The 27,653-nt window shown below is 37.8% G+C and overlaps 1 protein-coding gene across 11 annotated transcripts; it reads left to right on the top strand.

The window, feature by feature from the left end:
- Window positions 1-152: 152 nt before the first annotated feature.
- AASDH (aminoadipate-semialdehyde dehydrogenase) lies at window positions 153-27,342 on the top strand. 11 transcript variants are annotated; one of them, XM_045185858.3, is made up of 17 exons: window positions 153-241; window positions 899-1,074; window positions 1,525-1,598; window positions 2,583-2,879; window positions 3,933-4,053; window positions 5,991-6,313; window positions 8,180-8,372; window positions 12,044-12,285; window positions 12,650-12,756; window positions 13,220-13,392; window positions 13,826-14,018; window positions 15,013-15,128; window positions 16,156-16,969; window positions 21,415-21,578; window positions 24,621-24,743; window positions 25,277-25,408; window positions 26,853-27,342. In XM_045185858.3, exons 4-17 carry the CDS (start codon window positions 2,635-2,637, stop codon window positions 27,240-27,242), a joined length of 3,336 nt encoding a protein of 1,111 aa, XP_045041793.2. In that variant the 5' UTR covers window positions 153-241; window positions 899-1,074; window positions 1,525-1,598; window positions 2,583-2,634; the 3' UTR covers window positions 27,243-27,342. The 11 variants fall into 11 exon arrangements, with proteins under 11 accessions (XP_045041793.2, XP_024435658.2, XP_045041784.2 ...); XM_045185849.3 differs by having other exon boundaries at window positions 187-283; XM_045185839.3 differs by having other exon boundaries at window positions 187-593.
- The last annotated feature ends 311 nt before the right edge of the window (window positions 27,343-27,653 follow it).

Raw genomic sequence — 27,653 nt, 5'->3', positions numbered from 1 at the left:
GTCCTGGCGAACCTGTTCAAACCCAGCACGACCACAGCAGGTGTCAGAGCTGACAGCCGCGCGCGAGAACACCGTCAGCGTTCCCAGCCGGCTGGCTCCGCAGCGTCGGGAGGAGGCAGGGCGACACCGCCAGCCCCCTGTCGCTCGCGTGACGTCAACACAGCGACACGGAAGATTTCCGGGAGAGCGAGAGCATCCGAGATCCCCGCGAGCGGCGCAGAGGGCTGGCCTTTAGGGCCTTGTGGGTGATTGTTCTTCCGCTGTGTGTGGCTAGGTGTCTTGGGTGGGTTGCCAGGAGGTTTGGACAGGCTCGGACCTCCTGCCCACCCCTCAAGGCCTTCAGAATGGGTGGTGGCAGGAGGTTGATTCCGGCAGGGGCATGTGTGAAGGAGGCAGGGTACCCCGAGACCTGGAACTGGCCGTGCACGGGCTGTCCCAGCTTCAGGGCGACCGCTTGGCCTCTGATTTGAATCAGTGGTGTCTGGCGGGCTGGTGTCGTGCAAAGACTAAGCCGATCTGTGTGATGTCCCCTGAGTCGTCCAGCCTTGGATCCCCTGCTCCTTCTTTGGAAATAATCCCGCCCTGCCTACCTGGTAGCTGGTTTCAAAGAGCAAATGAAAAATTGTTTGGGAAGCTATAAAGTGCTTTGTTATTAAACGTAATTAATAATATAAGTTAAGAATCTGGTGGATACAGGGAAACGAGTTTCTAGATTAGTTAACTCTTTAAAATAGCCAGTAACTTTGGGAGAATCCCCAAAGCAAGAGAATTTGTTGTCACTCCTGTGAGACTAAATAGCAGCTTCTGCAGTTGCAAAGTAAATAATATCTTAAACTTACTGATCTCATTACTTATGAAATCTGTTTACCAGATTTTGCCTTTTTTTTTTCCTTGAAAGATCCAAGAAGTGTTCAGACATCCAATAAGCACAGAATTCTTTGTTGGGGAGAATGTGTTTGATTTAGTAAATGAAAATAAGAACCTTAAACAAGAACAGATTTTGCCTTAATCCTCCGTGACAACCACTGGGAAACTCAAAAGTAGAAAAACATCTTAATTGAACAGATTTGTGTGGTGAGTGTTGTAATTCGTCAGAAAAATGGCAATATTAAAAATGCTCATCTGAGCATATGTTTATTGATTTGAGAGAAGGTGGAGGAGAGAGAGGTGAGAGATGGAGACAGGTGAGCGATGTGAGAGAGGTTACCACCCGAATGAGCGCCCAACCAGGATAGAACCCACAAACCTTTTGGTGTATGGGAGGATACTGTAACCAACTTAGCCACCTAGGCAGGTGGCATTACAAGAAATATTTCACTTTATAATTTTGCCCCTTACTTCGATGTTGAGTAATTTTGGGGTATAATATATTGAGTAGATTGTCCGCAAATGAGAAATTAACTGGTGTATGTGTTTTGGCATTTTTAAAATGCATTTTTTTGCATGTAGACTGCAAATTTTTGTTAAAATGCATTAGTATGATACATTCTATAGTGTAGGCAGTTTGTTTTTTATATTTGGCAGAGAGTAGCAGAAGGTATCCTTCAGCCCTGTTGCTTGGAAAAGAGGTCGTTCCCATAATTTGAGTGCGTGCTATGGTAAGTCTTCCCAATATTTTGCAATGATCATTTATGAAGGAAGCTTAAAATTTTTACCCTGTGCATCACAAAATAGCTAGTATTTGCAGAAATGCTCACTAAAAAGAATACTGTAAGTACTAAAGTTACCTTCAAATTTTAAACTTCATATTAGAAATTGTAACATTCCCTAACCTGATGGGTCTCAGCAGTGTAGATCCATTTTGCTCTCTGTAGGGATATTTTATCGATGTTATCTGGTTGACAGTAAATGACATGGATGAAAATGTATTTTGAATCAGTAGGAAAATCAATTAAATAAGTATGAAAATTTTAAAAACTTGAATAATTAAAATCTTATGTACCTAGAAATCTGGAAAGTAGGCTTCAAAAAAATCACTTTTACCTTCAAGGAAATACTAGTAGTTTTGAGTTTTTAAAAAATGAGTGATTCCTAAAATTTCTTTGATGTTTCAAATATTTTTATTTAATCTACATTGAGAAGCCCTGAGAACATTGTATTGATACAGTGTTTTATTGAGTTGTAGTACTACACTTAGGTCTAAATTTATTGGCAATTTAAATATCAAGTAGAGTATGAATAGCTTACTTCTTAACAATTGTGAATTGACTTGATGTGACCTGTGTAAAGTATTATACTAAATAGCAATTGGCATAGTTTATATATAGTGCTTTACATTTGGTTTTATTCGTTAAATATATATATACATTTTTTTATATTGTTGTCAATTGACAGAGAATTCTACATTTCTACCTGTTTTTGTCCTCATCTGTGTATATTCCCACCCCCCTCCCAAATTTTCTTCTAGCTCTGACCCAGCATTGGGATGATTATATCATTAACTTTCAACATCATTTTTCTCAGCAAAGTTACCATAGACAATGCATAAGTTCAGAGATTCATTAATTGTATGTCTTTGACACAGTTATTTTTGTGAAGAGTGACTGTATCAAAGTTTCTCTTTCTCCATCTCCCTCTGCCAGGCTCCCTGAAACTCCCTATCTCAGTAACACTTCTCCTACCAGTGATGTTTAGATGAACTTCAGTGAAATGACTCTTCAGGAATTGGTGCATGAGGCTGCCTCCATTTATTCCAATAAAATAGCTGTATGTTTTGATGAATGTAATGACCAACCTCCAGTTTATTACACCTACAAGACTCTGGTTCATGCTGCTTCAGAATTATCAGATTTTCTGCTATTACACTGTGACTTTCAAGGAATTCGAGAAATTGGTCTCTACTGCCATCCTGGGATAAACGTGCCCTCTTGGATTTTAGGGTAATATGTTTTAGAACTAAAAACTTGATGTTATTCTAACCTACTTTATTATTCTTTAATACATAGAATATATTGAAGATTATTTTTCTCTTTACTATTGGATTTTTTGGTATTGCTTTGTATATTCTAGAGAGGCTAAAAGAGATCATATTTCCCCCAGGATTATTTTAAATTAATTCATCTGAGTTTATTGAGGAGAGACTAGAAGTTTTCACTAATAGTAGAACATTTAAATATTTCCAAAATATAAGGTCTTCATTTGTCTGCTAGAGGAAAAGTTATAAATTCTATTGTTAGATCAAAGAAAACACAAATTTCAGAAATCATATGACTTTTTTTTCCCTCTAAGACTGAAGTCTTAAGTATTCAAATATTCAATAAGTGAATGAATAAATAATTGAGAGTTTTGGATAATGCTCCCTAAAAATTGAGATCAGTTGAGGAAGGTACTGATTTGAACATATATTTGCAAAATGTTCAGTTATTTAAGTTCTAGAATATTATTCTCATATAGTGATTTCTGTATTAGGGTTCTGCAGTAAATACAAACTAAAGAATTGGACAAGTTGATATTCATCCCATAGTATGTGTGTTAGTAGTGTAACTATATAAATGTAAGACAAAAGAAATTTTAAAATTTTTCATTAATGTTCTTTTCCCTTCTAAGGTATACTGGTTTTGGTGAAATATGTCTTTTTAGTTTGCAGGCATGTGGACATTTAGTTTATTTTAGGTTAGTCTACATAGATGAATAAATAAGAGTTGCTACCTGTTTGGTATCTGGTAGTAGCCAGTTAATTTATTTTACTGTAATACATTAGCTTTTAAATTCTTAGATTTCTCTGTATTAAGTAATGAGAATTTAATATAGTAAACACTCAGGATATTCACTTTTAAGAGTTAGATAAAAATAACTACTTATAAACAAAATTTGGCAACAAAAACACTGGGAATTTCTGATAAAGTCAATAGGAAGGTACATAGAGAAATAGAAATGCTTAAAGATTATTTGCAACATACATTGTATGCTGACTATATATTTTGTTTCTTTAGAATTCTCCAAGTCCCTGCTGCTTATGCTCCCATTGATCCAGATTCACCACCAGCATTGTCAACTCATTTTATGAGAAAATGTAATCTAAAGTATATCCTTGTTGAAAAACAGCAAATTAACGTAAGTGTACATTAAGTGTTCTTTATGTGTTACATTTATCTTTCATTTGAAAGGTCTCCCCTTAATCCCCTCTTGATTTCTAAATTTACTAACTCTGCAGGGTTTCTCAGTCTCAGCATTGTTGACATTTTGAATTGGGTAATTGTTTCTTTGTGACGAGTGTCCTGTACACTATGGGATGTTTAGCAACTTGCCTGGTCTCCAGCCACCAGATGCCAGCGGCACCCTGTAGTTCTGACAGCCAACGCTATCTGCGGACATTACTTACTGCCTGCTGGAAGTGCCCTCCACCCCCCGCCGTCTGTTGAGAAACACTGCTCTATGGCGTGAACATATCTTCCAGCTTTATAATAATGTATTGTGCTTTGTTTTGAATTTCCTTTCTCTCTCCAAAGTTGTTTTTATCCTAGGAAAACTTTATAATACTTGAAACTTTTATTTTTATATATTTATAGCAATTTACAGTGGTCAGAACCATTAAAGAATTATAAGCAAGCTTAGATTTCGAAAAAGAGATTGGTACTTAAATCAAACCTTTCTGGAAAATTAAATTTATTACATTTAAAACATGTTTGACTGCCAACCAAAGATCTAGCCGAGAAACACAGCTTTAGGGGCAAGTGTTGGTATTATATGTTCAGCAAGATGGAGCCTACACTGCATTTCTTGTTTAGAGTCACGTCACCTGGGAGGGCAATGCTGTGTGAAAGAAGCCCTCCCAGGATTCTTGCCCTCCAACTGTCTATAATTTAGTCGGAGAGAAAAGGATAATACTCCCAAACCTGTAAGGTCTGCATGGTGTGATGTTGTCCTGAGTGAAGTAAATGTAACCTAGTAGAGACAGAAAAATTTTAATGGTAGACGATGGTTTTTGAGCTAAGTCTTTAGCATGTGTAGTCTCTTAATTGCTCGAATATTACAGGCCACATCACACCCCGCTCATAATATATTCACACCAAACAAACAGAAAACACCACAGACTTCTGGGTTTTGATGTCTTTTCTCTCATTTACATTGAGTGAAAACTTAAGTTATATTTCATTAAGCTGCTTTTTATCAAAATAAAAAGGTATATTCAAAGGAACCTCACTTTTGACATGTACAAACTGAATTTAGCATCTTTTCATCGAGCTTAGTTCTGTAGTTCTGTATTAATCTATCTTTATCTACCAAATACCTGACCCAGAAACTCAATCTTCTTGGGCTCACTCTATTTCCAGAAAGTTACCGAGTCCTACTGATTCATTGCTCATAGACCCTTTCTGTGCACTCTGGTGGCAGCACACTAGTTCAGGCCCGTACGGCATATCTGATTGTGGCAAACGGTTCACTAAGTGGCTCTCACTTATCAGAGCCTCGACAGAATAAAGTCTGGTCTGTGCGGTTGCTGCCTTCAATTGGATCTCATTACGGGTTCAGGTCTAAACTCCGTAGTGCTGGCTATGCAGTTACTAAGGATTAGCGTCTCCTGTTCACAGCACTACTCACCTTCCCCTTGCCCAGTTCTGCAGCTTGTTGGAATGCTTGATATTCTCCACTACACCAGTTTTCTCGGGTCTTACTCTCTGTTATTGGCTCTTTATTTGGGGAATAGCTACTTACAAACACAAACATTACATACGAAGAAGCAATCTCTGACCTAGGCAGATAAGTCAGCTTCCTCTGTTCCCATTAACATTTTAAGCATATTTCCTTGTCACACTTGGCACATTGTACTGCAGTTGTGTGTTTTTCTATGTCTTTATTTTGAAAGTAAATAAAGCATTTTATTCTCAGAGTTTTCTAATTTATTATTTTTTTAATCCCTAGATATATAGCAAGTCCTCAAAAAAATTTTTAAAAGCCATAATGAATGAGTAAATGAACACTTCTCATTACTTCCATGTAAAAAAGAATGTCTTTTAACATATTGGAAAATTTTGCTCTTCATTGAACAGAAATTCAGATCTTCCTATGGAACAGTAATGAATGCATCTGACACATCTACGGTAGAACATAATGACCTAGTACTCTTCAGCCTTCACTGGGAAAATGCCGAGGTGAGCTGGATGCTCAATGATGGCAAGGAGAAACCTGAAAAAGAAAAAATGGCAAACGGCACGAGTTCTGAGAACAGCAGTGAAGGAAAGTCAGCGGAGCTCATGGATGCGAGGCTGAAGCATTGTTTAGCCTATGTTCTCCACACGTCAGGCACCACGGGGATACCTAAGATTGTCAGAGTCCCTCATGCATGTATAGTGCCGAACATCCAGCATTTTCGGTAAGTTCTGTCCTTACAGTCCTTCTTCAGAACCTGTAGCCCCTGCATTATTCAACCAGCCACGTTTTATGTGCCAACCCTTCATAAGGAGTGAAGACTCAGAGATGGCAAAACCTGTGCTTGCTTTTATATCAGGTTGAACAAAGTCATGTTCAAAAACTGACTAGGCTATGTGGGTAGGCCAAGGGAAGATAAGAATTATTTTAACCAGGTCTGTTTGTATAGAATTCTCTGAGTCTCAACTTCTAGTCCTTAATAATAAGAATGTTACTTTCCTTCTGGTGTAGAGAGGATGTCTTTCATATGGGAATTTCAGCTCCTATTTTTATGGGAGGAAAAAAAGGAAGATCAGATTGTTTTTCTTTTATATGCTGTTTTTCAAGTGCCTTTAACTCAACTCCTTCATCATGAGAAGGTTAAAGTTAGAGGGCTTATATTCCTAGTTTGTTAGAGAAAGGGGAGGGGAAGAAAAGGCTTCTGTGGGAAGAACAAGTATGCTGCTTTAGGAAAGACAGAGATAAGAAACTTTGTAATAATGTTGGTTTGTGCTGATGAGAACAGTCTTTCCTGCCTTGGGCCATAAAACTCCCCTGCAGAGGGGGTTGTAGTAGTTTACGCTTTGGGTCCTTGCTGGAAGTAAAAGCCACTCTGAAGAGGGAATTTATGGCAGCCTCATTTTCCCCAAAGCTGCTGCTATAGTCAGATAAGGGATGCTCGAAGAAGGCTTTTTTCCTGCGTCTGTTGACTTCAAAATGTCTTCAGCTTAAAATAATCTTACGAACTCCAGGCTTCTGAATGGGTCCCCACATTACCGTACTTGAAGATATTTTGAGGTTAAGGTAATCCCTGCTTTTAGATAGATTAGGTTTGTGTGTTCAAATTGAAGCACTGCCATAGGCTCAACAATGACTACCCCTGCTCTGTATTATTATCCTAGCTACATACATTCTGTGCTGCTTTTTGTTTACTACTAAGAAAAAGTGTCAGATAGTGGGAAAGGGAAGTCAGAGGTCTCTACGATGCATCACTGAGTAAGTAGGATAGAATAGGTCCAGATTCCTCCCAGAAGAGAAGAACCAGGAGGATGTATCAGAGATTAATTACAAGGAGCTGGTTTACAGTTGTGCGGGCTGGCTAAGCAGCAGTGAAGTCCCCAGGGTAGACAGTCAGAAAGGGGTGGTCTTGAGCAGGCTGGAAGCTCATGGGCATGTGCTTGTCCACACGCAACTAGGAAAGAAGATCCACAGGGTTGGGAGAGTAATTGTAGACTCAGCTACTGTTTCGGAGACTCTTCTCCAGAAAACACCTAAACATTCTCTTAAAGGCCTTCCAACTGACCAAGTCCAGCCAACCCAGTATGAGATCTCTTTTGATTAAAGTCAGCTATTCAAGGACTTTAATCATCAATAAATATCTTCACAGCAGCACCTAGAATCATGTTTCATTGAATAACTGGCCAAAAGTGGATGTGCTACCAAATGCAACTGCCTCCCTCTGTCTTCTAGCTTTCAAGGGAGAATACCCCTGTCTTCTACCCGAATGGAAAACATACTAGATAGGGAATTCTGGGAACTGTAGTTCAATCCAGCCAAGTTCACACATCAGAAAGCTATCACAGATGATGAAATAGGTCATGGTAAAAATTATATACTGCTTTAAATGGTTTTTAATCCTTACACTTATAAAGAAGAGTTCTAGAATTAATAGCACTATTTTGGTTAATCTTAAGAGCAAATAAAAATAAGAATAAAATAAGAATAAAAATCTGGCCTGCATCCAAAAACTTACTGGTCATAAATTCTTTGTTAGGATATGTGGTTGCCAAATGTTAGATGTTTCTCATAACTACACTCTGTTTTGCCTTAGGGTACTTTTTGAGATCACACAAAAGGATGTTTTGTTTCTGGCTTCACCGCTGACCTTTGACCCTTCAGTTGTGGAAATATTTGTTGCTCTATCAAGTGGTGCCTCTCTGCTTATTGTACCAACTGCTGTCAAAGTGTTCCCATCAAAGTTAGCTGCTGTTCTCTTTTCCCATCACAGAGTGACGGTTTTGCAGGTACATTTTAGGAGCAAATGAAATGTTTAGTTCTTCATGATTCAATACTTTAAGTGTTTTAGAAAATATTTTGCACTCCTTTAGTTCTTTATAATGGATTCATGATAATCTAGTTTGATTATCAAAGACTGTCCCCAATGATCTCTCTTTTCTTTTTGTTTGATAATGTAAAAAAAGAAAAAAATCAGCCAATTCTGCCTAGCAAATCATTTTATTGTGCATTTTGTGTATACTATGATACCTAGCGGAACTTGACTTGCACTCAGATCTATCGGCATATGCTGCCTTGCCTGTCTTAGAGTTTAAGTTTCTTGCATTTCACACTAAAAACTAAGTCAGTTAAATTGCAATTGAGTTAGAAATTTAGATTTTTCTAGTTTTTACATTAGCATATTTAACCTACAGAAACATATATTAAGTTTGGCATTTTTAAAAATTAAAAAATATATATTTGAAAGTATGTTACTGGTCCACAAGCCTTAAGATATTAATTGCAAGTAGTTGATACTAGAGAGAAATAATGTGTATATCGTGATAAATTAAAAACACCAGGTTTATATACAGCATAATGAGACTCAAGAGGATGTTAAATTTCTGCCCCCAGAACAAAATTTGATACTGAGTTTGGTTTTTAGGCAGTGTGTTTTTCATCCTGAAAAATAAATAAAACACACACATACATATGTGTGCATGCCTATACATGTATACATGTATACACACACCCTACACATACACATTCAGAGAATGACTCACCAACAGATGAGAATTTATATCCATTGATTCCTAGCAGGCCATATTGCTATACTCAGTTCATATATATATAAAAATGTCTGTTGGTGAGTCATTCTGTGAGTCTGGGCAAGATTTTATAAAATTAAAGAAACATATTTTTCAGGCAATGTTTGCAAAGTGCCTTAATACATTTGAGTGATAGTTATACCAAAGGAATCAAGAGACTTTACTTCTATGTCAAGTCAGTGATCTAAACCTCTGTATTCTGATCCTCTTGCTTAATGTTTTAGCACAATCTCAAATATATTTACTTTAGCAGTGGTTTTTAACTTTTTTGGCATCATTGCTCCTTTTGAGAAACTGATACACATTCACTAACTCTGTTCCCAGAACACAGCAAATTTTGCATATAGTTTCATGGTGATTTTATTTAACTGACAATACTTATTTTGGAATATTATCAGCAGGTCACATTTGACTTTGAGTAAGGAAGTACAGAAACTGACAGGTTATTCTTTCCTTTGTATAAAACACATGATTTTTAATTAATTGATTGATTGATTGATTTTATTGTTGTTCAAGTACAGTTGTCTCCATTTTCTCCTCACCACTCCCCCCCACACATGTTCTGTCTTATAGTGAATTTTTGCTTTGTTGTCTGGGTTCATCTTTTACTTCCAAAGTCAGATTTCTTATTAAATGATATATAAGTCATCAAGAATTTCTGTGTGTGTGTTTAAAAAGAGCTCCCTGTACAGATTTTATTTACAATAACCTTACCAAAATATAATTTGATATTAAGCAAGGATCATAGAAACTTAAAGAAAATACATGCTACTAAGATTTTGAAAATTGGAAAAAAATAGAACATGTTGAGTTATTGTGGAGGAGAAAGGCCCCAAAGTGAAATGGACTGAGCTTTTGAGGAAATTAAGGATCTATTCTATTTATTTCAGGAATAAGCCGTTTCTTCTCTTGGGAAGAAAGGCCCAATTTTTCATTCCTTACAAACCTAAAATATACTTGGGCATTTTTTGCTTACTCTGGGTAACAAAAGTATTATTTATACCTTTTAAAAAATATTTTTATTTATTTGTGGAGAGAGGGAGGAGGAGGGAGAAAAAGAGGGAAAGAAACATCAATGTGTGAGGGATCATCAGTTGTCTCTTGCAGGCCCCCAACTGGGGACCAGGCCTGCAACCCAGGTGTGTGCCCTGACTGGGAATCAAACCAGTGACCTTCCAGTTCACAGGCCTGAGCTCAATCCACTGAGCTACACCAGCCAGGGCTATTTATACCATTTAATTAGAGAGGCAACTACGAGAACTAACAAGTTTGGCAAGATTGGAGGATATAGGCTCAATATACAGAATCAACTGTATTTCTACATAATAGAAAGAAAAACCCCAAAGTTAAAATAATAAAATAATTATATTCACAATAGCATAAGAATAATAAAACAGGAATAAATTTAAAGAAGAGCAGGACTTGAACAGTGTAAACTATAAATTACTGTTGATAGAAATTGAAGAGCTAGTTGGGGGCATGCAAGAATCTGCCAACTGGTGTTTCTCTCACATTGGTGTTTCTCTCGCTCTCTTTCCTGCTCCCTTCCCCTCGCTCTGAAAATAAATAAATCTTTATTTAAAAAATTGAGGAGCTAAATAAATGAAAAGATGTTTTATGTTTATAGATAAGAAGTCTCAATAATGTCAAGATTACAGTTCTCCCCAATTGATCCATACATTAAATATGGTCCCCATCAAAATCCTAGTAGACTTTTTAGGTAGAAATTGATAAGCTGATCCTGAATTTTATGTGGAAATGCACAAGCCATTCTTAAGCCATACCATGGAATGCCACTCAGCAATAAAAAGTCATACGATCTGAGTGTGTCTGTCCCCCACTCCTAAATTCACATTAAAATCCTAATTCCCAGTGTGATGGAATTAGGAGGCAGGACCTTTGGGAGAGCTTTGGTCAGGAGGATGGAGCCCTTATGAATGGGATTAGTTGCCCTTGCAAAAGAGACCCCACAGAGCTCCCTAGCCTCTTCCACTTTGTGAGGACACAGCAAGAAGTTGGCAGTACAGCCCTGGGAGAGGGCTGTCACCAGAACCCACCCATGCTGACACCCTGATCATGGAATTCCAGTGTCCAAGAACTGTGAGAAATAAATGCCCGTTGTTCATTACCTGTCAATCTGTGGCATTTCATTACAGCAGCCTGAACAAACTAAGACAAAAAGGAATAAACTACTGATACACACAAATTAGAATAATCATGAAGTATTTATGTTGAGTGAAAGAAGCTAGAATACATGTTGTATGGTTACATTTTTATAAAATCTAGAAAATTCCAGCTGATCATAAGTGACAGAAAATAGATCAGCAAGTGTCTGGAGAAGGGGCCCAGTTGGAGGGAAGAATTACAGTGGTATGTAGGTAATTTTAGGGGTGACGAATATATTTATTTGGATTACAATGGTCTCCCAGATTATATCTTAAAATTTATATTATATACCTTAAATATGTACAGTTTATTATATGTCAGTTATACCTCAATAAAGTTGTTTTTAAAAATCTTTATTCATATTGTTTTCCTTAGTCATATTTTTACCCCTTTTATGTACTTTTTACATAGAGATAATGGGAGAGGGGAATGTAAATTGATATTCTAGATTTTGTCATTTTGATCTTGAAAACTTTTTGTCTAAACTATATAACTAATATTTTTCTCAAGGTTTTTGCTAAAGCAAAGTTGATATTCACTTTCAGAAGATAATGCTGCCTGAGTTTCAAAACATGATTTGCCATTTAATAAACATAGTCTTAATTTCCTTGTGGGCTCCCAGTGTTAAGCTTTGAACCAGTCAGTGCAGTGTTTACCTTTTTAAAGAAATGAAGGGGAAAAATAAATTATTTTTAATGTATCTACAGGCAACCCCAACATTGCTTAGAAGATTTGGATCTCAGCTGATCAAGTCCACTGTTTTATCAGCCAGTACTTCTCTTCGAGTATTAGCCCTTGGCGGTGAAGCATGTCCATCACTGACTGTCCTCAGAAGCTGGAGGGAAGACGGCAATAGAACACAAATATTTAATGTTTACGGTATCACTGAGGTATCAAGTTGGGCGACTTTTTATAGGATTCCAGAGAAGATTCTTAACTCTACTTTGAAGTAAGAGTTTTACTAACTAAGTACAGTAGAGAGAAACTATTTTTCTAGTATCTTAACACTAATAGTGCTTTTGATAGGCGCTGTGGTAATAATTTTAGAACATTAATTAATCTAGAATTTTAAGTTGGGAATCCAGAACCTTTCATATTATAACTGGTGCTACAGATCCTACTAGAACTTTCTGTGACTTAACAGTAACAAATAACATGATAACTTTTCCATCTAACCTTTTCCTCTTGGTAATCTTTGAATTATAACACAACAAAAAACATTTTGTTTCTTTATTTGATACAATGTGATTCAAATACATTGCAAAATATTCTATTCAAATGAAAGATGTTAAATCTAGTTTGTGTTTTCGTAGATATGAATTGCCTGTACAACTGGGATTTCCACTGCTTGGAACAGTAGTTGAAGTCAGAGATACTGATGGTTTCAGAATTCAAGAAGGCAATGGCCAAGTATATTTAGGTTGTTTTATATTTATTGATTGGGAATTTTTTTCCAAGAAAAAAAGTGTTAATTTTATTTTTTCCCTAATTTTTCTTATAATCTAGTATTCTTTTCAGTGATGATAATTTTAATCTCATCTTCATAGTGATGAAACATTTAGTAAGTTACCGTAATTGTTAGAGATAACAATGTCTAACACTCTAAGGAACTTGGACCTTTATATTTACAGCCAAAACTCTATTTAATCAGTGTTCTAAGAATTTTTTAAATCACATTTGTTTTTAGAAATTTTTTTACCCTTATTTTACTTGAGGTTATTATATCTAATTTGATAATATTTAAAAGTGAGCCCACCTTTCTTATAAATATTAAAAATCTGAAACTGAGTAACTGAACTTTTGGAGATATTTTGATTTGAAGGTTTTTAATATGTTTTCCGTGGATTTTTTTTTTATTACATTGGTGTTTATATCTTGTGAAGGTGGCAGGAACAGAGTATGTTTTCTTGATGGTGAAATGACAGTAGCACTTGGCACAATGCGAGCCACAGGAGACTTTGTGACTGTGCAAGATGGCGAGGTGTTTTTCTTGGGACGAAAGGACAGTCAGATCAAACGTCATGGCAAACGTCTTAACATCGAACTTGTGCAACAGGTAAAAGTATTTAAATTAAATACTAAAATATCTATTCATATATGTATGTATTAGAGGCAGCCACCACCCATTTTCTATGCCAAGATTCTCTATCAGTATCATTTAAGCTTAAGATTGGGTATTAGTGATGAATTATAATATAAGGAATAGATAATTCAGTGTGCTCTTTATTCCTAGCATGAAGAGATAGTTTAAAAAAATTAAGTGACAAAGTGGATTTTGATAACTGAAAATTAATTGGTTTATTTTGCTATAAAAGCAATTATTTTTGAAAAATGTTAAGAACCTGTGTGTTGGTAATAGAACAGTTTTTAAAAATATCTAGTGTATTTCACAATGTAATTTGTATTGATTTCAGACATAATAAGTTTGAGCATTTAGGAAGTTTGTTTTTAAATGTCCTACTGGAAAATTGAGATGATCTCTCTCATAGGTTGCTGAAGGACTTCAGCAAGTGGAGTCCTGTGCAGTTACATGGTATAATCAGGAAAAATTAATTCTATTCATCGTGTCCAAAACTGAGTTAGTGAAGGATTACATCTTTAAAGAACTGGAGGAACGTCTTCCGAGTCATGCGATCCCGGATGAGCTTGTGCTGATTGATTCTCTGCCATTCACATCTCATGGTAAAATAATTTGAAGCAAAAGTTACAGTGCCAACAGATACTAACTGTATGCATAAAGGTGTAAAGGCCATGCAAATCCTTATTATAAATACCGTATTGTGCCGTGTATAATGTGCACCCACAGTTTTCTGTGCACCGGACACAGTATTGTTACAGCCATGGTATGTAATCACTATACCCATGTATATAATGTGCACCCTTATTTTTCCCTCAACAATTTGGGAAAAAAACTGCACATTATACACGTTAAAGTACAGTAATGTGGAATATATTGTGGTAGACACTCTGTTAAATGCTTTGTGTAATTAACTCAGTTTATCTCCAGAAAATCTTGAGAGTAGGTATTATTATTCCCATTTGCAGATGCAGAAAGTAAGGCTTAAAGAGGTCAAGTAATTTTTCTAAGATTACATTGCTGGTTAGTGGGAGAGTTGCAGTTCTGTGTAGGATTGTTTGACTTCGAAACATTTGCTCTTAGGCCCTGGCTGGGTCGCTCAGTTAGAGTGTCGTCCTGATATGCCAAGGTCGTGGGTTCAGTCCCCGTCAGGGCACGTGTACATGAAGCAACCAATGAGTGCGTCAATCAGTAGAACAACAAATCAGCGTTTCTCTTTCTCTCTCTCGCACTTCCTCTGTATAAAAAAAGTCAATAAAATTTGCTCTTAATTACCATATTATATTGCCTTCCCAATTTCATCTTTATTTAATATTTACTTCAAAATGCAGTAATTGCTCAGTTAATAGTACCATTTCTTTAACTTTTTAAATAGAAACATTAGCTAATCCTCTTTTCTTTTTTTATCTGTATCTATATATTTATGACCCATTACATTCTTGGTAGGATGGGACTGCTTTCTTTAGAATTAATTATCTATGACAAACTATTCAATAGGTTTTCTAACCTTTACATTGAAAAATGTGTGTATTCTTGTGACTAACAAAGATAGAAAAGGTTTGAGCCGAAATTTAGAACTTATTTCTTTTTTATATTAAGGCAAAATTGATGTTTCTGAGTTAAACAAGATTTATTTAAACTACACAAACCTGAAGTCTGAGCATAAGCTCAGTGGAAAAGAGGAACTTTGGGAAAAATTACAGCATTTGTGGAAGGTACAACTTTTAAGATATAAATTTATTATTGTAAAGAGGTTGTTTGATATCTTTAGGGAATGATAGCATCCTAATAAGTCCAATAACATTTTCTAAGAATGTTATTGCTGCCCATGTGGTATGAAGTATAGCTTCGTTTATTCAATTTATATTAAAATAAGGGTTAGGTTCTCTACTGTGAGATTAAATTAAGCTCCCTATAAAGAAATTTACTGGAAGGGAGGTAGTCAAAAAAGGCCCAAGTGCACAAAACCTATCTTGACGTAACTTATCCCGAAGAGGGCCAGCGGAGTGTTGGAACGTTCTTGTCACAGTGAGGAAAACAGCCAAACCTTGCCGTACCGTGATCTGTGGTGCAGGGACGTACATCATTATTCCAGAAGAACTTCCAGCCACAACATATATTTCTGCCTTTGGCAATTTATATATTATATAATACATATCAAACAATTTTTTAAATTTATTTTGAAATATATATGTATTTTTTATTACAACCATAGGTCAGTACAATTTTTTTAGATAAAATGTGGAGTTTTCTAAAGGGTTCTGAAAAGAGGGTGTAATTGTACAGTCTTGTCTGAAAATAAAGGGTGTCCAGATAAAAGTCTTAATCTACTTCACTTTTAAATTTCAGAAAATAATTTTGGTTTGTATGAAGCAAATAAAGATAAATACTATTCCCATATTATGGAAATATCAGATATTAGTAACTTGAGGGCTTTATAATTAGTAAATCAATGTTTTATAATTACATTCCCTATTTTATGGTTAGGAAAACTGTGTTAAAGAGAAGTGTAATGTGGATTTTAGAGTGAGTTTGTGACAAAATTGGTAGCATAGAGATGGCTTCCTTTACTATAAAGAAATGATTTTAAAATTTATTTTAATTATTAAAAACTTTTTGTGTCTTATGTTTATATTACTGTAGGTACTATTATCTCCCTATATATTACCTATAAATGTTGAATTCTAAGTCTTTTGATTTTAGGCCTTTATTTCACCATATTCTCCCTTCTCTCATCTGTAGTCTATTCTGAGTCTCTCAGAAGATTCTTTGAAGGCTCCTGATGAGTCACTCTTCTTAAATAGTGGTGGAGATTCCTTAAAATCCGTACGGCTCCTCAACGAGATTGAAAATTTTGTTGGTACGTCAGTGCCTGGGCTCCTGGAAATGATTCTCCGCAGTTCCATTTTAGAGATTTACAGTCACATCCTTCAAACAGTGTTTCCAGATGAAGATCGGACATTTAACAAGAATTACGCCACAAAAAGAAAATTCAGCGACATTAATCAAGAAGAAACCAGTGGAGAATCTTTACGTCAGAAATCAGTCATGCCTTTACATTTGGACAACGAGATAAATGCTTTTATTGCACTGAGCAGAGGGAGTCAGATGCTGCCTCTGAATACTACTAGGTTTCTATCTAAGTTAGGACATTGCCCTTCAGCCTGTTCCTCTGATTTAATTTCACAGCCTAATATTCAAAAAGTGCAAAGCTTAAGTCCTCCAGCTCTTATTGGGAAGTCAAAAGATTCAGCCTGTGTTGAAAAAGTTTGTGAAGGCAGAGCGCCTGTGACAGGGACTCTCCCTGTGACAGGGACTGAGACACTGGAGTTGCGTGTGAGGTGGAGGTCAGACACAGACAAATGTGTGGACGCCTCGCCTCTGGTTGTAATACCAGCTGTTGATAACTCCTCTGCAACTGTATACATCGGCTCCCATTCTCATAGAATGATGGCAATTGACCTTTATTCTGGGAAGGTGAAATGGGAACAGATTTTGGGAGATCGAATTGAATCCTCAGCATGTGTGTCTAAGTGTGGAAACTTTATTGTAGTAGGTAAGTTTCTGAATTTGAGGTTTACAGAGTTATATTTAATTACCATACAGTATTCTAGTTAAGACTAAGTTAAATAAAAAATGAAAACGTACGTATGGTGGATTTGGCTGTCAAGGAATAATTGTTAACCATGTTCTGATTCTCACAGTGTGGGCCATGGTGTAGAGTCTCTGGACCTGAACTTAGCTCTAAAGCTGCTGCCAGCTCTGTGACCTTTGACCAGTTGCTAAATCTCACAGAACTTCAGTTTTTTCTTGAATTTGTGGACATAGTAAATAAAACATGTTACTGCATCACAAATTATCCCCAAACGTAATGGTTTAGAATAACACATTTATTAAATCTCACAGTTTCTGTGGGTTAGGAATTCAGGAGCAGCTTAGCCAGAAGTTCCAGCTCAGAGTCTTTAATGTGGCTGCAGCCTCCTGAAAGCTTGACTTGGGCTCACTCACATTGCTGCCAGCAGGAGGCTTTAGTTCTTCGTTGGATCTTGGCAGGAAGCTTCAGTTTCTGCCCACATGGGCCTTTCCTTAGGCTGCTTGAATACCCTCACAACACGGCAGCAAACTTTCCTCAGAGTAAGTGATCCGAGAGAGAAAGGAGGGATGCAGTGGCTTTATGACTTAGTCTCCAAAGTTGCATACTATAGTTTTTGCTTTATTCCCTTTGGAAGTACCTCATCAAATCTGGCCCACACTCAAGCGGTAGGGGGTGGGGGGAGTGGGGGGGTGAGGGATTAGGCTCTTGAAAGGAAGAGTGTCAAATAATTTGTGGACAAAATTTAAAACCACCACAATCATAATAGAGCTTTTGAGAGGACTAAATGAGATCATTGCTTGTGAATGTCTTAGTACATTGCTAGGCACCGACTAAGTGCATTGGGTGTTAGCTGCTATGCAGTTTCATTGAAGTATGGGTGACTTTACTTAACTAGGACTATGGGGGTTCAAGTGTGATGCCTCTCCTTTTTACTTCCCCAACTGCGTTAGGTTTCATTTTACACGTTACAGAATCTGTTCATCAAAACTTTTCAGCCTAAGTTTGTAGAATTGTACCTCCCTGCTTGTGCTATCCTAGCTGGGATCTACTTGAATCTGTGTTTGATCCTTCCCTTTCAAACACCTACATTTTGAGAATAAAACTATAGGAAACTTGCAGTTACACATGTGAATGATCATGAGTAATCCCCATCCAGGTAAGTCAGCTTGCTGAGGTTACTGTCAGCATCCCAAGTGTCTAGACTGAAAGCTTCTGGTACATGGTGGTCACTTACTACTTTAAACATTTTTAAAATTAAGATATATTTACAGAGTAGAACTCTCCCATTTTAGTATATAGTTCTACGTTCTGACAAATGCATACCTTCATGTAACTATTAGCACAACCAAGAGTCCATTACGCCAGAAAAATTCCATGTCACTTTGTAGTCCTCTTTGCTCCTACCCCTAGCCCCCACGTGCCCATGATCTGTTTTCTGTTCTCTAGTTTTGCTTCTTCCAGAAAGTCATGTAAATGAAATCACACAGTGTGTCGCTTTTGAGCCTGGAATGTCTGAGCATGTGTTTGAGATTCATCCACACTACAGCATGCATCAGCAGTTTCTGTTTTACTGCTTTCATTGTGTGGGTGTACCACAGCTCGTTGATCCATTCACATTTGGGTTATTTCCAGTTTTTAATAATTATGCATAATTACAAGAGGCATTTGTGAACAGGATTTTGTGTGACTATACATTTTTATTTTATTTATTTACTTATTTCTTTACTTTTGGAGGGAGAGGGAGGGAAGGAGAAAGAGAGAGAAACATTCATGTGAGAGAGAAACATCTATCCGTTGCTTCTCATATGCACCCCAACCGGGACTGAACCGCAACCTAGGCTTGTGCCCTAGACAGGGAATGTAACCAGTAACCTTTTGCTTCTCGGGACTGCGCTCAACCAGTTGAGCCACACTGGTCAGAGCATGACTGTGTTTTTATTTAACTTGAGTCAGTAACTAGGAGGGGGAGGTTGTATTGTAAATGTAAGTTTTAATTTATAAGAAACTGCCAAATTATTTTCCAAGTGATTGAACCACTTTGCATTCCGACCATCAATGTATGAGAGGTCCAGTTGCACCACATCCTTGTCAGCACTTGGGACTGGCATTTTAAAAAGATTTTTTAAAATAATAGCCATCCTGACAGGTATGAGCATTTCGTGGTTTTATTTGCATTTCTCTGATGATTAGTGGTGGTGAACACTTTTTCTTACACCTGTTAGGCATTTGTATGTCTTCATTTGAGAAGTCTATTCAGGTCCTTATCCCATTTTTTATTTGGGTTATTTACTTTTTGTTCATGCATTGTTTTCCCCCATTTAATTGAATTATCTGTGTTCTTTTGTAGCTCTGAGCTTCTTTAAAACAGTTGCTTTGAATTCTTTGTCAAAGAACTCATCGATTTCCACTTCTCTTGTGTCAGTCACTGTAAATTTTTTGTGCTCCTTTGGTGGTGTCATATTTTCTTGATATGTCACGTTCCTCGTCTTGCATCGGTGCCTTCGCACTGGAAGAAGCAGCCACGTCTTCCAGACTGTGTGGACTGGCTTCTTTAGGGGAAGATCTTGTGGTCTGTGAGGGCACTGGCTGGACGAGGTGTGCTGTTGTGCTAAGTCTGGAGCTGGGTCCAGGGTCATGTGGGGATGCCAGTGCCAGGGCACCGGCCCCAAGGGGGAGCCCGTGCAGCAGTGCCAGTGCTGGGGCGAGGGTGCGATGGCGCTGGCTGCAGAGGGGCGCGGTGGCGAGGACTCTGGGAAGCTCCGCAGCTGTAGTCTACATTGATGAATTTTTTCTGTTTTAGTCATACAGATACTTTTGGAGAGATATTTTTATTGTGGTTCTAATTTGCATTTCCCTAGTGACTAATAATGTTGCGCCTCTTTTTAGTAGCTTATTTGCCATCTGAGTATCTTATTAAGTGTCTGTTCAGATCTTTTACCCATTTTTTAATTGTTATATTTATTTACTTGTGGGTTTTTGGAATTCTTTATGTATTCTAGGTACATATTTATCAGATGTTTTGCATGTTTTCTCCCAATCTGTGGCTTGTTAATTTCCATTCTCTTAACATATGTTTTTTGAAGAGAAATTCTTAACTTTAATGAGGTCCAGTTTATCATTTTTTTCTTTTATGGAGCATGCTTTTGATGTCATATCTAAGAAATCTAATGCCTAACCCAATTTTCTTCTGGAATTGAACTGAACCGAAAGAAATTTTCATAACCCTGTTGAGTCCTGGGGTGTTTCACTATGTAGGACATTTCTCTTCGCCATCACTAAGCAAACCGCTCTCTTGCTACAAGCAGTAACTGCCAGGAAAAAACAAAACAAAACAAACCAACCCAGCACAGCAAGTGTTCTGGAAATTGGGCTTCAAGTGAGCAGCAGTGGTTAAAACCATAGGTGGAAACAGCTAGCAGGGGTGTCCAACCCACAGGCCACAGGCTGCATGCAGCCCAGGATGGCTGTGAATGAGGCCAACACAAAATCATAAATTTACTTAAAACCTTTTTTTTTTTTTTTTTTGCTCATCAGTTTTCCTTAGTGTTTGTGTATTTAATGTGTAGCCTAGAGACACCGAAACGTTAGATACCCCTGGTAGAGAGTGGTGGGCCAATGCCCAAATTCAGCTTCCCCAGGGGACCTGAGTGATCTTTGCTTTGTGGATTTTGACCTCCCCCACTTCCACCTGGGTTATTTTGGCTACGCCAAGACAGGGGCTCCTGCCCCATCTCCTCATCCGTACCAGCAGTTTGGGAGAAGCAGTCCGGTGTAGCTGTAAGAGCCCAGGCTCTGGAGCTTGATTTCTTAGATTCAAAGTCTTCTCTTCCACATGTTAGCTGAATGGTTCTGCCCTAGTAACTTCATCTCTGTGCTGCAGTTTTGTCATCTATAAAATGTAGGTATGATGGCATTTGCTTCACTGTGAGGATTAAATAAGTTAATAGATATGAAATTCTTGGACTAGCACCCTTCTCAAGGTGAACACCATTTTTGCACTGGGCGTTTATCTTGATTTTCACAACAACCCCGAAAGTAGATGTATCCACATCAGCAGAAAAATAATCTGAGGTTTAGCAGCACTGGCTGATTTGCTCAAGGGTAGCCATGACTAGATTATAGTCCAGCTCTGTCCAAGCCTCTGTCCACTGCAGCAGGCTTCACTGTTTCCTTATCGGTGAAACACTCCGTAGTGTTTTTTAAATAAGGTATGCCTACTAAGTAGGTATTTTACATAAGTGATTGCTGTTCGGTTTCTGCTTCACACTGCTGCAGTTTGCACCCGAGCTGCACAGAGACCCTGAGTACACATGAAGAGCATTGAGTATCAATTGTCAAGATTTAGGGTAAAAAGTTATTTTCTAGCAACATCTAAATCTCACCTTCTATATTTTGTTTCCCAACAGGCTGTTATAATGGGTTAGTTTATGTTCTGAAAAGTAATAATGGAGAAATACACTGGACGTTTCCTACTGAGGATGCTGTCAAAAGCTCCCCAACCATGGATCCAACCACAGGACTCTTTCACCTTGGCTCTCATGACCAGCATGCGTATGCTTTGGATATTTATGTAAGACCTTACGCACCGGTCTCCTGTGTGGCAGAGTATGAAACTGCCGGTACTCCTGACGAGGGGTGCAGGTGCTAGCTATTTTCCAAGTTTAGCATTGTGGTCTGGGAAGAAGAAGGAGTTAAAGTCATATCTTAAGACATTTTTTACTTCCTTACCAAATTTTCACAAATAAATTTGCTACTCAGAGTTTTGAAATACAAAGGACTTAGAATTACTATCCTGACAATAGAAATAAGACCTGATTACATAAAACTTAAAAAAGTTAGAATTCCAAAATTTAAAAGAAGTTGGGGAAAAAATTGAAACTCATGTGACAATTAAAGCTAATTTATATTTATAAGTATGAATGAGAAAGCAAATACAAGTTAAAATGAAAAATATAAAGACCCAGAAGATGATTCGACTTTGGGTGGTAGGCACACAATGCAATATACAGATCATGGGAAAAAAAAAAAAGGGGGGGGAAATAAACAAGGGACTCCAAAGAAGAAATGGTAGTAAATGTATTTAAATATTTCTATCCTTTAATAATGAGAGGGGTGAAAATTAAAAACTGTGAGAGAACAAATAGTATTAGATTAGAACTAAGTGCTAACATCAAGTGCTGAAGAAAGTGATGGAAGGCTGGGACTAGTGAAGCATCTGAGGAAACCAGTTTGGCTGTAGGGAACTATTTCATACCCTTTGATTCAGCACAGTTCTTCTTCTCAGAGTCTGTCGTGGCAAAATAATCAGAAACATGGACAGATATGTGCACCAGGATGTCTTTTGCCAAGTTGTTTATAATTTCAAGAAATTAGTTGCAAACAGTTTCCAATGATGAGGTAGAGAGATAAATTATTATTCATATGGGGTATTATGTACTAAAGTAATATTTAAAGAGTTTTATCAAATAAGTGAGCTAAATTAACACCAAGTATATATTCAGGATGATCTCAGCTATATTAAGTCCTGTGTGTATGTGCGTATGCCATTTATTACTTTTATATTAAAATAAAAACTTGACTTCTGGCCAAGATGGAGGTGTAGGTAGACACACTGTGCCTCCTCGAACAACCAAAAGAAGGACAGCAACAATTGAAAAACAAAAACAAGAACTGACAGAAAATTGAACTGTATGGAAGTCCGACGACCAAGGAGATAAAGAAGAAACACTCACCCAGACCAGTAGGAGGGGTGGAGACGGGCAGCCGGGTGGAGAGGACTCACGGCAAGGCGGCAGCTGGCGGACCCAGCAAGGTGGTGGATTGTGGAGGGGGCGGGCAAAGCTGCAGCTGGACTGTGAGGCAGCAGCTGGTGGACTGGGTGACACACCCCGCAACCCACGGCTCCAGTGTGGGGAAATAAAGCCTCAAACCTCTGATTGAAAACACCCGTGGGGGTTGAGGCGGCAGCAGGAGACTCCCAGCCTCACAGGAGAGGTCAATGGAGAGACCCACAGGGGCCTAGAGTGTGCACAAGCCCATCCACCCACTCGGAATCAGCACCAGAGGGGCCCAATTTGATTGTGGGTAGCGGAGGGAGTGACTGAAATCTGGCAGAGAGTAGAGCAGGCACCATTGCTCCCTCTTGGCCCCTCCCCCACGTACAGCGTCACAGCACAGCGACCAGCATTACCCCACCCAGGTGAACACCGAAGGCTCCGTCCCTGTATGTAACAGGCGCGCCAAGACAAAAAAAAAAGCCCAAATGAAAGAACATATCAAAGCTCCAGAAAAAATACAACTAAGTGACAAACAGACAGCCAGCCTCTCAGATGCACAGTTCAAAACACTGGTAATCAGGAAGCTCACAGAATTGGTTGAATTTGGTCACAAAGTAGATGAAAAAATGAAGGCTATGCTAAGAGAAACAAAGGAAAAGGTACAGGGAACCAATAGTGATGCAAAGGAAACTGGAACTCAAATCAACAGTGTGGACCAGAAGGAAGAAAGAAACATCCAACCAGAAAAGAATGAAGAAACAAGAATTCGGAAAAATGAGGAGAGGCTTAGGAACCTCCAGGACATCTTGAAATGTTCCAACATCCGAATTATAGGGGTGCCAGAAGGAGAAGAGGAAGAACAAAAAATTGAACACTTATTTGAACAAATAATGAAGGAGAAATTCCCCAGTCTGGCAAAGGAAATAGACTTCCAGGAAGTCCAGAAAGCTCAGAGAGTCCCAAAGAAGCTGGACCCAAGGAGGAACACACCAAGGCACATCATAATTACATTACCCAAGATGAAACAGAAGGAGAGAATCTTAGAAGCAGCAAGAGAAAAGGAGACAGTTACCTACAAAAGGGGTTCCCATAAGACTGTCAGCTGATTTCTCAAAAGAGACCTTACAGGCAAGAAGGGACTGGCAAGAAGTATTCCAAGTCATGAAAGGCAAGGACCTATATCCAAGATTACTGTATCCAGCAAAGCTATCATTTAGAATGGAAGAGCAGATAAAGTGCTTCTCAGATAAGGTCAAGTTCAAGGAGTTCATCATCACCAAGCCCTTATTATATGAAATGTTAAAGGGACTTATCTAAGAAAAATAAGATAAAAAATAGGAACAGTAAAAATGACAGCAAACTCACAGTTATTAACAACCACACCTAAAACAAAAACCAAAGCAAACTAAGCAAACAACTAGAACAGGAACGGAACCACAGAAATGGAGATCACATGGAGGGTTATCAACAGGGGAGTGGGAGGGGGAGAGTGGGGGAAAGGTACAGAGAATAAGTAGCATAAATGGTAGTTAGAAAATAGACAGGGGGAGGGTAAGAATAGTATAGGAAATGTAGAGGCCAAAGAACTTAAATGTACCACCCATAGACATGAACTATAGGGGGGGGGGATGTGGGAGGGAAGGGGTATGCAGGATGGAGTGGAGTGAAGGGGGGAAATGGGACAACTGTAGTAGCATAATCAATAAAATATATTTAAAAATATATTAAAAAATAAAAATAAAAACATTAGTTAAATGGACATAGCATGTAGGACACAGGATATGTGGATTTGTTAACCACCAGCAGAAACCAATTAATTGCTTGCTTATTTGCAGGAAAAGAAGTGTGTTTGGAAGTTAAAATGTGGAGGAACTGTATTTTCTTCGCCTTGTTTGAACCTGATTCCACATCACTTGTATTTTGCTACACTGGGAGGACTTTTACTGGCTGTAGATCCTGTAGGCATAAAATAATGTATATTGATTCTATTACCTGTTTTTCTTTAATATTCTTTTATTTTTACTTTGAATTCTGAACATTAGAGGTAGTTTCAGTTACAGATATCATGCCATATCTCAGTTAAGAACCCAGATATCATTGAGCTCATTAAGAATATGGCATGAAGTCTAGAAAGATGAGTAAAATCAATGAAGTTCTGTACATGTCTTTTATCTATTTTTTAAGTTAACAGAATGTTCTCATTCACATTAGAAGTTCGAATGGTCTAAGGATGGAAATTATGTGCTACTTATTTCTTACCTGGTTGTGCTGCAAGTTTTTATCAGCTCTCATAAATAGCACTGGTTAATTTTGTAGCTGTGTGTATGTATACCAGCTTCATTTATACTCTCAGCATGTCAATAATGTCAGCGAGTCATTACAGCATTTTCTGAGTTTTGCAGCTTTGCCTCCAGGAGACTTACGAGTTTGCTTTATGCAGGGTGATTGAGTAGTGAGTGGAGTGCCATGAATTGCTTTTTGCCCGTGACAGGCCACGGGGAGCAGAGTCTGGAGACATTCCTGTGGGAAACCGCTCTTCTCGTCTCCGCGGTGTTGCCTGCAGTATGTGTGCGTTGGCTGTGTGGATGGGAGTTTACTCTGTTTCACTCACTTGGGAGAACAGGTAAACTTTTCTAGTTCAATTTCATATAGCTTTCTCAAAGCAATAGGAATTGCTGACAACTGAAGGAAAATTTTAAATGTCATAATTCAAGTTGCGTTGAAAACTAGTTCTGTTTTGTCAGGCCATGGGTTTCTTAATTTGTAAATGGTGCAATAGTAGATTTAAAAGGTTCTATCCAAACATCATTATACTTGTGCCATTCCCCTTCCCCCAATTTTGAAAAAATTTACAGTTTTAAGCCAATCTTATTTTAACTCTGTTGAGGTTATGCAGATTTGAAGAAGCCTCTGTTTTTCCTATGAAAATGAAAATCTGTTGTGTCACCCAAATTCCATGGTATGGAGATCCCACCTTCGACTTCAGGCCTGGCAGGGCAGGCCCCTTCGGGGCCGTATCAGATCTTTTGTTGGGAGCGGTATCTGCACTCCTTTAAGTGACCACAGGTGACTGTCATAGGCGGCACCCATGCAGCTGGGGGTTTGATTTGGGGGATTACTTTGTGGACTGACGGGCACACTAGCTCCAGCATAAGTTAGTCCACTGATGGCTAGCTTTGATTCTGTACGCTCTTCATTCTACATTCACCCCTCCTCATGCCTCACAGTTTCTTTTGCTGTGTGACAGTCACTTTTTGATGAAATCTTTTATTTTGTTTGCATGTTTTTATTTTGGAAGTTCTTACTAAGAAGTAAGAGGCGGCAAATGCAATTACTCCTGTTTGTGTGGATGAACCATAGACACAGTAAAGTGACTTTGTCCAAGTCAGGGACAGAAATGAGATTATAAGTCATATTTCATGAATATGCCCATTCTTTATCACATTTGTTTTTTATTATGCTGTTGTTAATAGTGTGCGTTTGTAAACACTACCTTGGACTTGTGCCTTTTCTTCCTTGTGTCTTTTCTTCAAAATATTGGCCAACAGGTTTGTCTCTAGTAGTAGCTTTGAAGTAAGCAAACAGTATATATCCACAGGTCAGACACACATCTCAGAGCCTCTTGTTTAAAGTTTTAATTTAAATTACTGAATATGGATTCTTCCTTTCAGTCCACTTCCTTCCTTCTCCCTGCATTAGGAGACTACAATGAGATACAGTTTTTGATAATATACATTGAAAAATCAGTGCAGTTCTATTTTTAAACTCAGTGTCTCTAAAAATGCTAGTAATAAGTCTTGAATGGGGTTTGAACTAATTTTATTTAATATTATGTATAGCAATGACTCATGCAATAAGTATATGTGATGTATTTTATGCTGGATTTTAACACTGGACAGAGGTCTAACCTGAGGATGCTACTTTTCAGAAATACCCATTTTTTTCTGTGTGTAGTTATCATTTAATAGCCTACATCCCTTACATTTTATTAAGACTTGCATAAAGCTTTAACATACAGAATTGTTGAAATGTGATGAATGAGTTATTTTTGCCTTTTCACCCTTCAGGTTTGGCGGTTCTGGACCAGTGAGCCAATCTTTTCATCCCCATGTACCTCCGCATCAGAGCAAGAAATATTTTTCGGTTCCCATGATTGCTTCATCTACTGTTGTAGTATGAAAGGTCACCTCCAATGGAAATTTGAAACTACCTCCAGGGTGTATTCAACGCCATTTGCTTTCCATAACCACAATCGTAGCAATGAAATGTTGCTGGCGGCAGCATCTACTGATGGGAAACTGTGGATATTGGAATCTAAGAGTGGACAACTGCAAAGTGTATATGAACTTCCCGGAGAAGTGTTCTCCTCTCCTGTGGTCTGGGAATCAATGCTTATTATTGGATGCAGAAATAATTATGTTTATTGTCTGGATATATTGGGGAGTGATCAAAAATAATGAAGTACAGTCTAATAGAATATATATGAGACATTTGGAAGTATTTATCATTATAAAAAGCATGTGGATAGTCTTATTTCATGATGAAGATTATATTTTGTTTAGGAAACTTGTCTATTACACTTTATTGGAGAACAACCATGTTTTATTTCTTGTAGGAGCAACAAATAGTTTTAAAAGGGATTATAAAACAAAATACATCAATATATTTAACAGCACTTTTTAAAAATTAGGCTAGAGCTATTTGTTTTTTTATAGAAGACCTATGGGGGGGAAAGACTGGAATACACTGAGGTAATACACCATTCACTCATTTATACTGAGATTCACAACAAAAGATTTTTTTAAAAAAGATTTTATTTATTCATTTACAGAGACAGGGGAAGGGAGGGAGGAAGAAGGAGAGAAACA

The sequence above is a fragment of the Desmodus rotundus genome, chromosome 4, assembly GCF_022682495.2.
Source record: "Desmodus rotundus isolate HL8 chromosome 4, HLdesRot8A.1, whole genome shotgun sequence".
NCBI classification, from domain to species: domain Eukaryota; kingdom Metazoa; phylum Chordata; class Mammalia; order Chiroptera; family Phyllostomidae; genus Desmodus; species Desmodus rotundus.
The sequence above is the reverse complement of the archived record's forward strand: the minus strand, read 5'-3'. Positions and strand labels throughout refer to the sequence as shown.

Bases quoted from the DNA above. Each gene is read 5' to 3' on its own strand.
- AASDH (XM_045185858.3), top strand. From the start codon at position 2,635: ATGAACTTCAGTGAAATGACTCTTCAGGAATTGGTGCATGAGGCTGCC. The intron at 14,019-15,012 runs GTAAAATAATTT...TTTTATATTAAG, and splicing joins TCTGCCATTCACATCTCATG to GCAAAATTGATGTTTCTGAG. The intron at 15,129-16,155 runs GTACAACTTTTA...TCTCATCTGTAG, and splicing joins AATTACAGCATTTGTGGAAG to TCTATTCTGAGTCTCTCAGA.